The sequence below is a fragment of the Dasypus novemcinctus genome, chromosome 15 (genome assembly GCF_030445035.2).
Source record: "Dasypus novemcinctus isolate mDasNov1 chromosome 15, mDasNov1.1.hap2, whole genome shotgun sequence".
Taxonomy (NCBI): Eukaryota; Metazoa; Chordata; class Mammalia; order Cingulata; family Dasypodidae; genus Dasypus; species Dasypus novemcinctus.
This window is the reverse complement of record NC_080687.1, coordinates 18,113,454-18,129,252: the sequence shown is the minus strand read 5'-3', so window position 1 is coordinate 18,129,252 and position 15,799 is coordinate 18,113,454. Positions and strand designations below refer to the sequence as shown.

Below are 15,799 nucleotides of genomic sequence, written 5' to 3'. Positions count from 1 at the left end.
GATTTTAGCTGTTATTTTTGTATATAGGCATTTAGGGCTATAAATTTCACTCTCAGCACTGTCTTCCCTATATCCCATGAATTGTGGTAAGTTCTCTTCTCATTTTCATTTGTCTCTTGCAATTTATTCTTTGACCCAGTGATTGTTCAGGATTGTGTTGTTTAGTCTCCATATATTTACATATTTCCCCCTTTCCCACCTATTACTGAGTTTCACCTTTGTTTCATTATGATCAGAGAGAGGGTGTTTTGTATATTTTCAGTCTTTTTAAATTTATTGAGAGTTGTTTTTTGGCCGAACATGTTGCCTATCCTGGAGAAAGACCCATGAACACCTGAAAAGAATGTATAACCTACTGATCTGGGGTGCAGTGTTCTGAATCTGTCATATCCAGCTCATTTATCATAGTGTTTTAAGTTCTCTGTTTCCTTCTTGATCTCCTGTTTAGTTTTTCTAACTGAAATATGTGAAACATGAGTGGCGTATTGAAGTCTCCAACTATTATAGTAGACACATCTGTTTCTCCTTTCAGTTTTGCCAGAGTTTTCCTCATGTATTTTGGGGTACCCTGGTAAGGTGCATAGATATTTATTGCATCTTACTCCTTCCTGGTAGATTGTCCCTTTTACCACTACATAAGGCCTTTTGCATCTCTTATTACTTTTTTGCATTTAAAGTCTGTTTTGTCTGACAGTATAGCTATCCCTACTCTCTTTTAGTTCTGTGTTTGTGAAATATCTTTTTCTAATTTTTCACTTTCAGTCTGTTTGCATCTTGGGTCCAAGGTAAGATAGCATATGGATGGCTTATGTTTACTTATGCATTCTGTCAGCCTCTGTCTTTTGTTTGGGGAGTTTAATTAATTAACATTCCATGTTATTACTGTAAAGGTATTACTTCAGCCATTTCATCCTTGAGTTTCATTTGTCATATCTGTATTTTTTCTATCTTTTTACCTTTTTGGTTACCCTTTCTGATAGTCTTCACTTCTACATTGTCCTCCAAGCCTGTCTCCTTCCTCTTTTCTGGCTGCAGAACTACCTTTAGTGTTTCTGCAGAGCTGGATTCTTGTTTACAAACTCTTGGTTTCTGTTTATCTGTGCATATATTAAGCACACTGTTATATTTGGAGAACAGTTTTGTTGGATAAAAAATTCTTAGCTGGCAAGTTTTAATGTTTCAGTACCTTAATTATATCATGCCACTGCCTACTCACCTCGATGGTTTCTGAAGAGAAATCTACACTAAGTTTGTGTTGTTTTTTTTTGGTACTGGGGTCAGGGATTGAACGTGGGACCTCATAAGTGGAACCTGGCCCTCAACCACTAAGCCACATCTGCTCCCCTGAGTTGGTTTTATCGTTTATTTATTTGTTGATTGTGTGTGTTGTTGGTTTTTTTGGCTTTTAGTAGGCACCAGGAACTGAACTTGGGACCTTCCATGTGGGAAGCAGACTTTGAGCCTCTTGAGCCACATCTGTTCCCCGCACTAAGTCTTATTGGACATCCTTTTTAGGTGATATTTTGCTTTCCCTTGCTACTTTCATAATTTTCTGTTTATCTTTGGCATTTAGCGTTCTGAATATTATGTGTCTTGGGTAGGTCTGTTTCAATTAATTTTAATTGGAATGTACTGGGCTTCCTGTACATGTATATTTATCTTTTTCATGGGAGTTGAGAAATTTTTGGCCATTAGTTCCTCAACTACTTTTTCTGCTCCATTTTCCCTTCTCTTTTCTTGCTGGAACTCGCATAACATGTATGTTGATGTGCTTTGTGCTATCATTTGAAATTCCCTGAGCCCCCTGCTCAATTTTTTATATTTATTCTCTTTTCAGATTCCTTTGTTCTTTCCTCTCCGTTGCTGATTTCTTCCATGATTTCAAATCTGCTCGTGTGCCTCGTATTTTCTCACTTCTTGTGTCTTTCATTCCCATTAGTGCTGTTATTTTTCTATTCCAGATTTCAAATTTTTCTTTATATGCATCCAGTGTCATCTTAATGTCTGTTATTTCTTTAGCCATGCTGTCCTTCAGTGCCATGATTTGATTTAGGAGATTTGTATGAACCTTATTGATTAGCTATTTCAAGTCCTTTGTCTTGCCTGGAGCTTTGATTTGTTCCTTTGCCTGAGTCATATCTTCCTTTTTCTTAGTATGGCTTGTAATTTTTTGCTGATGTCTGGGTATCTGATTCCGATGCTGAGTTTACTCTGATACTCAATTTCTCTCTTGCCTAGGAGTTTACTGTAGATGTGTGCTACCACCGTCCCTTGACCCTTGGACTCGTTCTAGATATTTAGGGTTGCCCTTGTTTAACTGCTCAAACCAGATCTAAGGACCCAGTAATCTGGGTGCAGCCCAGTTTCCAGGCACCTTGCAGAGGGGGTTGTAAAGGCACCTGCTTTGCCTCATTTATTCATTTATTTACCCCTTTCCCTGCACATTTCTGGTCTGGCCAGCAGATGGCACTCTTTGGCAGTCCTCCCAATCCCCAGGTGGTTGGGGGAAATGCATTCAGTTTAACTCAGCCAGTGGGTGATGCATAAGAAGTGTCTTCCGGGCTAGCCAAGTCTCACAGACTTTCTCAGAAGCTGTTCTCCCTTTGCCTGCTGCACCCTCCCTCCCTCTGCCTCCTCAGCAATCAGCCTGTGAAAGAGTAGGAAGGGTATTTGAGAAGACAAATTATCTTTAGCTCCCTGCAGGCTTTCAGTCCAAACAATGTTATGGCCCCACCAGGCCTGGAGTGTGTGATACCCTTCAGTGCAGCAGACCAAGTTCACTGGCCAAAATTTGAATTTGCTGTGGCCTGTATCCCTCCCTATTCCTTTTCTTAGGGAAGAGGACACCTGCAACCCCCTCAGTCTGTAAGGTGGGGGAGATCGGCGCCCACTGCTCTTTTTGCAGCTTTACTCAATGGATTTTTCAGCCAGCTGAGACTTTTCCTTTGCCGTTTTGTCTTCTGGGTGGTGTCTTGCCTTTCCCTGGTGTCCTGAGCCCAAGAGCAGCCATCCAGACCAGTCTCCTCCTGTCTAGCAATTTTTCCTGGGAGAGAAACGATCCCTCTCCAGTGTTCTTAGCATCACCACCATCTGCTACCAAAACTTTCCACCATCCCAAACAGAAATTCTGTACCAATTAAACATTAACTCCCCATTTCCTGCTCCCACTTTGGCCGCTGTATTCTAGTTTCTGACTCTGTGAATTTGCCATAATAGGTTTCTTCTTTAGAAAAAAAATTCTCCGAAACATTTTTTGACAATACATATTTCCCTTTATGGGACTTTTAAGTGACTATTGTAAATTTCTGTGTTCTCTTTTTGCCCTTCAAAGCATTTTTAATATAAGAATACATCACTCTTGATCATGACCATCCTAAATGAGAATTGTTCTAAGTATGAAACATATACCAGATTTGAAAAACTTCTTTTTGAAAAGAATATAAATTATAATTAAAAACTTTTATTTGATTATATGCTGAAATTTTGGATGTATCAAGTTATAGTAAATTACACCTCTTTTTGCTTTTTAATGTAGCTACTAGAATATTTAAAATTATACAGGTAGTTTGATTATATTTTAGTATATTATTCATTGCTGCTCTGTACAGTAGTTCCAAAATTATCTAGTGATATCTCATTCTTTTATGCAATCCCAAAGAAATCTATGTAGCTACTAGAATATTTAAAATTATATAGGTAGTTTGCATTATATTTTAGTATATTATTCATTGCTGCGCTGTACAGTAGCTCCAAAATTATCTAGTGATATCTCGTTCTTTTATGCAATCCCAAAGAAATCTAAGTTAAAAAGAGAAACCACTAAGTAATACAATGGCATTTATTTTTAAAAGACAGTATTAATTCAAATAGTTCTATAATTGAAGACTTTTTTACAAAAAAGAGTTGTTTATTTCGTCCACCCCCTCATTGTTTGTGCTCATCTGCTCTCCGTGCCATCTCCTCTTTTTTTTTCTGGAGGCACCGGGAACTAAACCCAGGACCTCAAAAGTGGGAGGGAGGTAAACAATCACTTGAGCCACATCCACTCCCTGCTTGTTGTGTCTCTCCTTGTGTCTCCTCAGTTGTAACATCTTGTTGTGGCAGCTTACAGTTCCAGTCCTTTGTGTCAGCTCACTGACTTGCTCATCCTTTTTAGGAGGCATCTGGAACTGAACCCAGGACCTCCCATGTGGTAGGCGGGCGCCCAAAGGCTTGAGCCACATCTGCTTCCCATTTTAGGAGTTTTTCATTAAAATTGTTCAGATAAGACTGTACCAATAGATAGATTTCTTTAGGGTTCCTTTCTCTAAGTTCCCACAGTACGTTAACAGCTTCTCTTTTGCCTTTGCTCCTGCTCTCTTAAACATTGTCTTTTCTTGTGAAGGGCACCCAGTGGTTGCAAGGGCTTTTGTGATAGGACAGCTGAATTTGTATAGATTGAATGTATGTAAGTGGAGACTGCCTTTAATGGAAAACAACAGTAATATGGTATTGCTTCTCATTCTATAATAATAATAAAGCTTGTTTTTGCATATCCGAAATTCCTTGTGTAACGAAAAAAGGGCCTTCTCAGGGGCAGCAGATCATTTAATTTATCTTGGTTTGCTTGGAGAAGCCTTTTTAGGATGGACTAAGTGTTGGCACTTCACTTAGGAACTGCTTTTAGTAGAGCTGAGCTGAAAGCTTAGTAATTTTTAGTTCTGAATATACATAGACATTATTTTTCCCTTGGTCCTAGATTAACAGCTGAGTTTTTGTTTTTGTTTTTTTTTTGGTTGCATCATCTTGCTGTGTCAGCTCTCCGTGTGTGTGGCGCCACTCCTGGGCAGGCTGAACTAACTTTCTCGTACTGGGCACCTCTCCTTATGGGGCACACTCCTTGTGTGTGGGGCTCCCCTACGTGGGGAACACCCCTGTGTGGCAGGGCACTCCTTGTGTGCATCAGAGCTGCGCGTGGGCCACCTCCGCATGGGTCAGGACGCCTGGGGTTTGAACCGCGGACCTCCCATTTGGTAGGCGAATGCCCTATGCATTGGGCCAAGTCTGCTTCCCTACAGCCGAAAGTTATTTCAAGCTCATTTCCCTCGTTTTCTATTATGCACATTGCTTTCTGGTAAGAACAAAAAATATAAATTGCTGTTCTCAGCATGGGAATCTCAGTGTTGTGATTATATAAATACTAAACAAGTTTAGATTTTTAAAAATCTAGAGAACCCTGTTTTTAAAATTATTTACTTTAAAAGATTATTTGTGTTGACTCATGATAATGTATTTTAACCAATCAATGATAAAATCATAATGTTGGATGTCTCCAGATAGTTTAGGAAACGAGATTTTTCCTATTTAGAAATCCTGCCATCTGAATAAGCCCTAAGTAGGAGAGTTACCTGTCATTTTCACACCATTGATAGTCAGTATTTTATCAGTTTATCTGTCATTGTATTTGAAAAGCTTTAGTTAAAACTGAGTTTTTTATCTACGATTTTGGAATTATGCTGGCTGATGTTCTCTCTGACTAATAGGAATAATCTACTTAGATCAACTCAAATAATGCTAATCCATTTTTGATTAGTATATGGATTATATGTCTTTTTCCATCCTTTTACTTTTTTTTTGTTTGTTTGTGCTACTGGGGCTGAGGATTAAACCCTGGACCTCATATATTGGAAACTGGTGCTCAACCACTGAGCCAAAACAGCTTCTCCATAATTTGACTTTTAATATGCCTATGTCTGTATTTAAAGTGGATTTCTTGAAGATAGCATATTGTTTGCTGTCTTCAAGAAACCCATATTATTTGCTATCTTGCTGCTATCTTGCAAATAATATACTTTTTAAATCCATTCTGACAATATGTCTTTTAATTAAGGTGTGTATAGATCAGATTTCAGCAAACCTTTTTCTATAGAAGGCTGGAGAGTAAATGTCTTAGGCTTTGCAGGCCTATTGGTGTCAGTGTTGCCCAATTACTCACCTCTGCCAGTGTAGCCTGAAAGCAGCCATAGATAATATATAAATGATTGGGTATCATCAGTTTTACTTTTTCATAAGTAAAACCTTGCTTACAAAAATAGGCTGTGGGCCAGATTTGGATCAAGGACTACACTTTGTGACCTCTGATTTAGACCTTTTATATTAGTGTAATTACTGATATTGTTGGATTAAAATCTGTCTTATTTTTTTTGTTTCTGGTCTTTTTTTCCCTTCCTTTTTTGGTTTGAGTATTTTTTTTTATTCCATTTTATTGGCTTATTTTTTATACTTGAGTATTGTGGTTGCCTGTGATTTACAGTGTACATCTTCAAATAACATTGTTATACTTCTCATGTAGTGTAAGAACCTTACAACAGTATATTCCCAATTTTTTCCTCCCGTTGTATATGTCATTCATTTTACTTTTTACATTATTTTTTTACCTTTACATTATTTTAAAACCCTACTGGAGGTGGTATTGCAAACTTTTAAGTGTTTAAATCTTTCCTTAACAGCTCTCACTGTTAAGATTTAAGGTAAGTTTATGGGAATCATAAATTTGTACTGGCACACAGGTGGAAAAGTAAGCATATAGAGAGGCAATAAGGAAAAAAAATTAGCCTAACCAAATCATGGTTACTGGAAGTGAACCTCAAATAACCACAGGGTAGCATTTCCTCCCATCCTTACCATAATAGTTTAATTACCATTTAATTTTTTCTCCTTATACTATATGAAGAATACTAGAGCCAGATATTCTGGGTTTTGTTGTTGTTGTTGTTTTCATTTTAAAAACAATTTATTGAAGTCTGTCATTCATGCATGAATATACATAAACAGAAGTATATAGTAAAAGTTGTAAACTTACAAAACAAACATGCATAACATACAGGCCCCATACATCACCCCACAACCTTGCATTGTGTGAAACATTTGAAACAAATTATGCAAGAGTATGGTCAAAGTATTACTACTCACTATAGAATGTATCTTAAGTTTGGTATATTTTTCCCTTAACCCAGTCTATTATGTCTTGTTGTTCATAAAACATGCAGTTTATCTAAAATAAACAATCCAGTGGCATTTGGTATAATCACTGAGTTGTGCATTCGTCACTTCAATCAATATTAGATCATTTTCATTACTCCAAAAAACAAACCATCATACGCATATGTTAGCACTACTAATTACAAATCATATGATGTGCTTTCACATATATTCTGTTTCTGACAGACTGAAGATTCTTATCCAGTTCTTAAATTCTAGATTCTTGGATGTGTGTGTATTTTCACTTTTGAGTTTCTTAAGCAACAGGTTTATTGATAATTTATGATTCTTTATGATTTCTAGTCTTACAGGTAAAAGCTAGTAATTTCTCATCTGTTATAAGTATGCTTTTTTTAGATTTTATACAGCCTTATTAGAAAAGGTTTTCTTTTTTCTTCTTTTGGGGGGGGAGAAGACAGATACAATTAATAGACTTTGTTGCTTATTTTTCTGTGAGAAATACAGATGTGAGAAATACAGAGTCCAACTAGTATATTCACTGTTTTATAATTAGCTGTTTTTATTTCTTTATTTGTAGTATTTGTGTGGTAGTAATCGAAAAGACAACATATTTATTGATCCAGGATATCAGACATTTGAGCAAGAATTGAATAAAATACTTAGAAGTTGGCAACCAAGCATACTTCCAGATGGTAATACTCTTTTATTGTGACTTATTTATGGTATTTTACCTGCAAATATATGGTGCACAAAATAATTTAAATGGCGTGTATAATTAAGAAAAACAAGTATAGGTATTGCTAACTGCATAATGGACTTTTAATTTTTTACAGAAAGTATGGTAAAAATAATGAGAAAATAGAGTAGCGTATTTTTAGAGTGCTGTTATTGATGAAGAATTCTGTAAGAAATGTGACCTGCTTTGCTTCTGCTCTTCAGTAGGGCAAGCAGACAGTGGTCAGGAAAGTATTTAAATCATAAAGTAAAATTCTTGAAAAGATGGGTAGTTTCCATTCCCATACACTTAATTTTCGTTATTTATCTAAAACAGTGATGTAAGAGAAATTTATACCAGAATCTCCTTTGGAACACTTAAGAAACCAGTTCATTATTCCAGAGAGATCTATTTCTAGATGTTTAAATGAAAAATATTTTATTATAATCCTTTTTAAATATTTCTTTTTCTTTAAGGGTCAATATTCTCTCGAGTTGAAGAAGATTATCTCTGGAGGATAAAACAACTAGGATCGCACTCTCCAGTAGCTCTTCTGAACACTCTTTTCTACTTTAACACTAAATATTTTGGCCTGAAAACGGTGGAACAACACTTAAGACTTTCCTTTGGCACTGTGTTTAGGCACTGGAAAAAAAATCCTTTAACAATGGAAAACAAAGCATGTCTTAGATACCAAGTGTCTTCCTTATGTGGAACAGATAATGAAGGTAGTGTAACATTTTTATTTTGGGATTATCTTTGGCAAGGATTTTCAAACCTTACTAGACTACCTGTGTCTCTTGTTAAGAACCTATTATTGTCATTTTCATAAACTATAATAAGACAACCTCTTGCTTCTTAAAAACCTCTCAGTTCATTTTGTTTGAAAAATTATGAATTACCTACCATAAGTCCTGATTCCTATTAGAATTAGAACTCTGAAACACACTTATTCCCTTCTTTGGTCTAACAGACACTATGAGTGAATAGTGCTATCTTGCTTCAAAACTGATCTTAAGAGGTTTATTTAATTTTGATTTTTTAAGATAAAATTACTGCTGGAAAAAGAAAACATGAAGATGATGAGCCAGTATTTGAACAAATTGAAAACACAGCCAATCCTTCTAGATGTCCTGTGAAAATGTTTGAATGCTACTTGTCTAAAAGGTAAGCGTTAATGAAATTTAATTTTTTTAACATAGCAGTGTAAGTTGGTTAATTTAAATTTTACACTACCAAGAAGTGATATTTTCTCACCGCTCCCATTTTAGAATTCTCTCTCTTCTTAGATGCGAAGTTAAACTTTTAAAAAATTCTAGTTATAACTTTTTTATTCCCATTTTTATAAAATACCCAGTTTATACTTAATAATTTCAAATCAAGTATATGTTAAGTTACTCTCTACAATGAAATTACTACAGCTGTCATCTTTATATTACTGCAATTCTGTGACTGAATAGAGTAGGAGTGGAAAGTGTTTTTGTTAAGGGTCAGATAGTAAATATTTAGGCTTTGTGAACTGTTGAGTCTATATTGTAACTACTCAGTTATGCTCTTGTAGGCGGAAAGCACCCATACTATATTTTTTAATGAATGGCATGTCTTTGTTTCAGTAAAAAATTTTTTACATAAACAGGTTGCCAATCTCTGGTGTAAAGTTATTTTGGAAGGTAGGATAAATGGGTTAAAATGAGAATGAAGTAATGAATGACAATAACCCTTTATGAAAGGGCTTTTCAACTATACCATTGCTGTTTTCCCCACTCTAAAACCAATAGGCATTTAAAAAAATTTTTTAACCTATGAAATGTTTAGCCATCGATTATTTTATTCTCATCCATTATCTTAATTAAGCATTTCTAACTTTGAAAAGGTTAGTATGCATTCAGAATGTACTTCCTTATCTAAGCAGTTTTATAAATTACAGTATGTCCTTAAGATAGCCCTGAATAACCTAGAAAAACAATAATATTGCCTATAGTATGATAGTAATATTTCTGACTATGGTTTGGGGTAGTTTTGTTGACTGCAATATTGTCAGAGTCTTCCAGTGGTAGTAATGATTTATGAGCTAGAAATTCCTTTCTCGATATTATCTTGGTGTTTTTAAAATTATGCACTACCATTTCATCAATTCAAAGACATTTTCATATTTCATTATCTCTGAAATTGAGGTGCATCTTAAAGTTGAGGCATCTTGAAGTTATAATTGGCATTGTTTTACTTAGAGGTAACCTTTAATATGATTAAAATAGTGTGTGTCTTATAAATGATGGTGTCTTAATTTCATTGAAATACAGAGTTTAAATTATGATAGGGAGGGAAGCGTATGTGGCTCAAGCAATTGGGCCACCGTCTACCATATAAGAGGTCCAGGGTTCGATGCCCAGGGCCTTCTGGAATGCGAGCTGACCCATGCGGAGTGCTGGCCTGCACAGAGTACTGCCCCTCTCAGGAGTGCTGCCCCGCACAGAAGAGCTGGCCCACGCAGAGAGCTGGCACAGCAAGATGATGCAACAAAAAAGAGACACAGAAAAGAGATAATAAGAGATGCAGCAGACCAGGGAGCTGCGGTGGCACAAGAGAATGATTGCCTCTCTCCCACTCTGGAAGGTCCCAGGATCGGTTCTTGGAGCCACCTAATGAGAATACAAGCAGACACAGAAGAACACACAGTGAATGGACACAAAGAGCAGACAGTAGGGTGGGGGGTGGGAATATAAAGAAATCTTTTTTAAAATTATGATAGGAAAGTAATCCTTTACTCATAGAAATTAACTTTCAAAATATTTTAATGACAGAATATGTAATGTAGGCAGTGAGGCAGGTAGTTTTAGCTACATAGTGTGACTAGTGGATCAGAATTATTATTGAAAGAAGAAAAGTAGTGAGAAATTGGTGTATGTGCTTTGAAATTGACTTTCTTTTTTTCTCTCTTCCTATCCCCCAAAGTCCACAGAATCTTAATCAAAGAATGGATGTTTTTTATTTGCAACCAGAGTGCTCTAGTTCTACAGATAGCCCTGTCTGGTACACATCTACTTCACTGGACCGAAACACCTTGGAAAATATGCTTGTACGGGTTCTTTTAGTAAAAGATATTTATGATAAAGACAATTATGAACTGGATGAAGACACAGACTAAAAAGATACATTTCAGAAGCATTCGGGATAAACAGCATTAGATAGTCATGCTGCTAGATCTTTATTATGGGAAACATTTCAAGTTTACTTCATCTGTTTTGAGTTTTGTAGCATTGTACCCATACTGGGTATTGCCATGTAAATAATCTGTGAGTGAAAGTTGCCATTATTTTATGTAGTTTAGGATACTTAACAAATACATTCAAATTCTTTTTTTTATTATTTATTTGATTAGGTATGTTTGTAACTTTTTACATTACAAAATATGAATGAGAATGTGCCATGTGTAATTTTTTTTCTTGTAGTAAGAAACATCCATATTGCACAACTCTACTGTTGCAAAGCTTCCTTGAAGGGTGGCTCTTTTACTGGGTTCTTAACCAGATGGTTGTGTATAGGTAGCACTACTAAAAGTTTAGAACTTGCAGTGTCTTTCAGAATTTTAAAAATAAACTGTAAACTAATAGGTTGGGTTTTTTGGTTTTTGTTTTGTTTTGTTTTTAATTTTTTGGGGGGGGAGTTGTTTTGTTTTATGTTTTAGTTATTGAAGCCTTACAAGATTATGTAGAGAGATAACATCTTCTGTACCAAAAATAGACAAGAGAATGCTGTCAATATTGGTGTACTGTAATGTGAATCTATACTGGTGAAAACACTTTTTGTTCCCATATTAAAACCTTAGTGTCCTTTTCTCATTTGTGGCTTTCTGCATCACCCTGATAAATAAATGTATATATATATATATATATATAAAGATCGACTATAAGTTGAAAACATGATCATCAAGACATTTTCTTTGTAAAAATGTCTGATGAAAGTATAAAATTTTCTCTTATTTTCTCTGTCATCCATAAGTATCCAAAATCGCCTTCATTTATAAAGATTTTATTTTGTTTTGTTTTATTGATTTTTGTTTTTTATTTTTTGCTCTTAGCGATATGGATCATGCTGCAATATTACCTTAGTATTACTCCTAAAACTTTACCAGTTTTACTCGAATTCTTGTGCCTACCCCCAAATGTAACTCATTCATACCTAAAATTATTTTTAGAAATGCCACTCCTGAAATTGTTGTACAAAGTCAAGCTGCTTTGGATACGATGGTATCACATTACTATGAAGATTATCAGCATAGTAATTCTGATATTTCAGATGATTGAAGAACAATAGAAGAAATTGATGGATAGAGTATATCACAAAGGAAATTACATTCAATGTTAGATTGTTTGGCTTTTATTATTTAATTACTTCTTATAGAAGGATTGCATTAAAAAAGCTTTGTGCTTCTGCATAGCAATTTATCCGTTCAGATCTTTTCTTTTAGAATAAAGTTTATTTAATGTCTTGCTTTATAAAAACAGCAAAGTTCTAGTTGCAAATTATGAAGACATCATGTGTTGACTTCATATAGTCTTTTTTCAAATTCCTGAATTGCCATGGTGACATTAGTTCTTAAACATTGTTGAGGGGAAATCAGGCTATTTTCCACAGTGGTTAGACAATGTTTACATATGCCCCTTAGATATTTCTCTCCCTCTCTTGGGACAAAAGCACACAAAAGAAATTTTCTCATTCGTAATTTGGAAAACTGCTCAGGTGTAATCAGTGTATATTTAAGCAATAATGATCTGAAATGTTTTGGCATAAAAATTACTTTATAATGTTCGAATTGTTTTATAAGTTTGAATGGCTTTTCTGTCCTTTAATTGATTTTATATTTGTTGAAAAATAATCAGACTGGCAGAAGCAGATCTACTAAAATATATTGCTCACTGTCTACAGAATAAAGAGAAGTAGGACAACATTTAAAGTAGATAATAACAAAAATTTCCTCAAACTTACGGTTTTTCCAGAATTACTACTTTAAGCATTTTTTCGATAAATTCATATTATTGCCTAAAAGTTGGTTAATCCTAACTATCTTTTATTCTTAAAATGGTGCTATGTTCCATCAAAACAAGTTTTTTCCAGTTGTCACTTACTGCATAATTTACCAAATACATAAGTTTCTGGCATGGTACTACTACTACCTTGTCTTGCTATTTACATTTCCTTTATTTGTAAATTTTAGTGTTTCTAAAAGGAAATGTCTACATAATTTTGATCTTAACATGATTGAGTGTTTAGAGTTCTTTGTCTTGATTGCTATCCAAGGTTGATTAACTTGATTCTCAGGGGGAATAGAGACAAGAATCTATTTTATGAAAATTGTGTTGTTTCGTGAAACTTCTTTGACCTAGAAAACATTTCATTGATTCCTGGATCTCCTTAATTTGTGTAGTCATAGCTGACTGCTGAGAAAAAATGATAGTGCAATGATGGCATTTTCTTTTGTTTCTCAGCGATTTCTGATGATAGCATCCTGTAAATACAGCTTTGTCTTGAAATGTCTATTTAGAGATGCTATATTTTTCTGTTTTGAAGAAGATTTTGCCTTTTAAAATGAACTAATTAAAAAAATTTTTATATCCATATGGAGAAAAGTGGATTTCCCATGCAACTGAATCTTAACACATTTTTTTGGCTTTCAACTATATTAGGTAACATAAAGGATTTTCCTAGGCAAGAAGCTCAATATACTTTTTTTGTCATGAAAATACTCCTTGTTTAAATAGCAGTTTGTTTTTTCTTTCATTAAATGGGGCTGTTACCAGTGTGATAAAACATTGGGTAGAAGGAGGATGCATATTGTTTTATGCATTCAAGCATGTCACTGTTTTTCTGAGTTGGATTTACATTTGTCCTGGACAGTTGTAACATGGGAATAGGGTAACTCTTTATGCATATAGTATTAGGAAATATAGTAATGAAGAAGTCATAAAATTGCAAATTTTGGGTTTATACTACCCCATTGTGGGTCCATTTAATCTGTGATCTTAAATATCTTGTAGTCTTAAATCATTATAAAAATTCACATTTTCATTTTGACAGTTACTTCCAAAATGTATTGTTAAATGTGTTACTTTATGTTCTAAGTTAACATTGACTGTAGGAGAATCTCCTTGTTCCTTCAAATGAAACAGTCATGAAAATGTACATGAAAATATTTTTAAAGAATAAATGTCTACAACTAAATTATACTTTTGGATGTTCTAAGTTAAGATTGACTGTAGGAGAATCTCCTTGTTCCCTTCAAACAAAACAGTCATGAAAATGTACATGAAAATATTTTTAAAGAATAAATGTCTGCAACTAAATTATAATACTTTTGGATTTTCCCCCTTAATAAGCTCCGTTACTCATTTTTTTAAAAAGTTTCTTGAACTTCAGTCCATTCCACTGTGATAGGAATAGAACTGTTTTAATGCTATTTGGCGGTGTTACTTGTTGAAGTACTTTTTTGTTGTGTTCTGAGCAAATCAATACTTGAAAATTATAAAATAGTTAACAAAATCTATTTAGAAGTTGATATCTGGAACAGGTTAACTGCAACTGCATCAGTTCTGGGTTGGAGAGTAGAAACACCTTAAGTGGTGTTCCAATTTGTGCTTTTTTTTTTCTTAAAAGCTTTTAGAGGCACACCCAAAGTAAGAATGGTTGTGATTCCCCTCCTTGTGATGAACTTGAGAGAGTTGGCCCTCATTAGAATCTGGTGGGTAGACGATGTCCTAATTAATTACTAACAAGTTCACACATTTAGGCCTCTTGAGAAAAGAGAAGCTAAGATTTAACATGAATGAAGTATTAAGAATGGAATCAAAGAGAAGGCTAGAGGTTATGTGGGTTCCAACATATGAAATCATCTCGTAATTACTGAGTTAAGGGTAAGAAGTATATATTGATAACTAAACTTATTTTTACTGTGTAGTGCAGTACAAAGAACAGTGGATTAAGGTGAGTTTTCAGGGCTTTAGGTACTTTTATTCTTTCTCTGCTCCCATTTCTTCATCTATAAAATGAAGGCATTGCATTGATTTCTGATTATGGTGTTTCAGATTGAGCCCATTTGGTTTTATTCTCTGTTACGTATTTGGGTTTGAATCCTTGAGGTTTATTTAGAAACATTTTGGTGGATAGGGGAAGAATTTTTTCTCAAGTAACACTGAGTGTTAGACCTAATTTTACAAGTCCTATTCAGATAACCTCCTCAGAAGTAAACTCAGTACATGAAAATTCATAATCATGAAACTTAAGCAAAACTTCATTCCATATTTACTCTATGACAAAGCACTGTTGCTAACAGTAGTTAGGAAAAGAAGGATTAAAACTTCATTCTAAACACTTAAACACATATGGGGGTAAAGAATACATGCTGTACCTTAAAATCTTAGGGAACAAACAACATATATTGTTGGTAGCTTGGAACAGAAGATTGTAGGCACTCAGAAATAACCAAAATTGGCTATTATGTTTTATAGGTTTCATAGTATTATCAGCACTATGATTATGTGAAACATTACATTTCTGTAACCTTGACGTTGCTTTTAACTCAGAAGTGGTCATTGGAGCAATTTCAGATTCTTTTAATGATATGCTTTGGCACCAGTCCTTATCTCTGACTTTCAACCCAGCTCAGTACAAGAGTAGTTAAAAATAGCACCCAAAGCAATAGCTAAAGCACCCTCACCAGGCACTAGAGACCATTCTAAACTCTAATATCACACCAAACTGAGTCAAGATACGTAAAATCCAACTTTTAGTTTATATAGAAATGGATGGAATACGGAATGCACAAGGTCACGTAGCCTTGGTTTAATCCACCAAGAGTTTTTTTTTCATAGCAATTGCTTTTTGAAAATAGAATCTCAGATATTTTTAAGTCGTGAATGTTCTTAACCGTATAAGCAAGGTGAAACCGTTCCATTTGGTTATATATTGATGTCAGTAGCTGGCAATTGAATATACTGTGGGTTATGTAATGCCCTCAGTGGTTCTGAGGCAGCACCCTAAACTATTTTTGCAGCAATACAGCAGATCTTCATACTAATTAGAATAAAATATATAGATAGTCGTACATAG

At 34.7% G+C, this 15,799-nt stretch overlaps 1 protein-coding gene across 12 annotated transcripts in view; it reads left to right on the top strand.

The window, feature by feature from the left end:
- Positions 1–11,531, top strand: part of ZMYM2 (zinc finger MYM-type containing 2) — a 112,872-nt gene extending 101,341 nt beyond the window's left edge. For all 12 annotated transcript variants that reach the window (XM_058276346.2, XM_058276347.1, XM_071208189.1 and 9 more), the window contains 4 exons: positions 7,559–7,673; positions 8,173–8,424; positions 8,743–8,863; positions 10,649–11,531. In XM_058276346.2, coding sequence (XP_058132329.1) covers positions 7,559–7,673; positions 8,173–8,424; positions 8,743–8,863; positions 10,649–10,841 — 681 coding nt within the window. In that variant the 3' untranslated portion in view covers positions 10,842–11,531. The remainder of the gene's footprint in view (positions 1–7,558; positions 7,674–8,172; positions 8,425–8,742; positions 8,864–10,648) is intronic.
- The last annotated feature ends 4,268 nt before the right edge of the window (positions 11,532–15,799 follow it).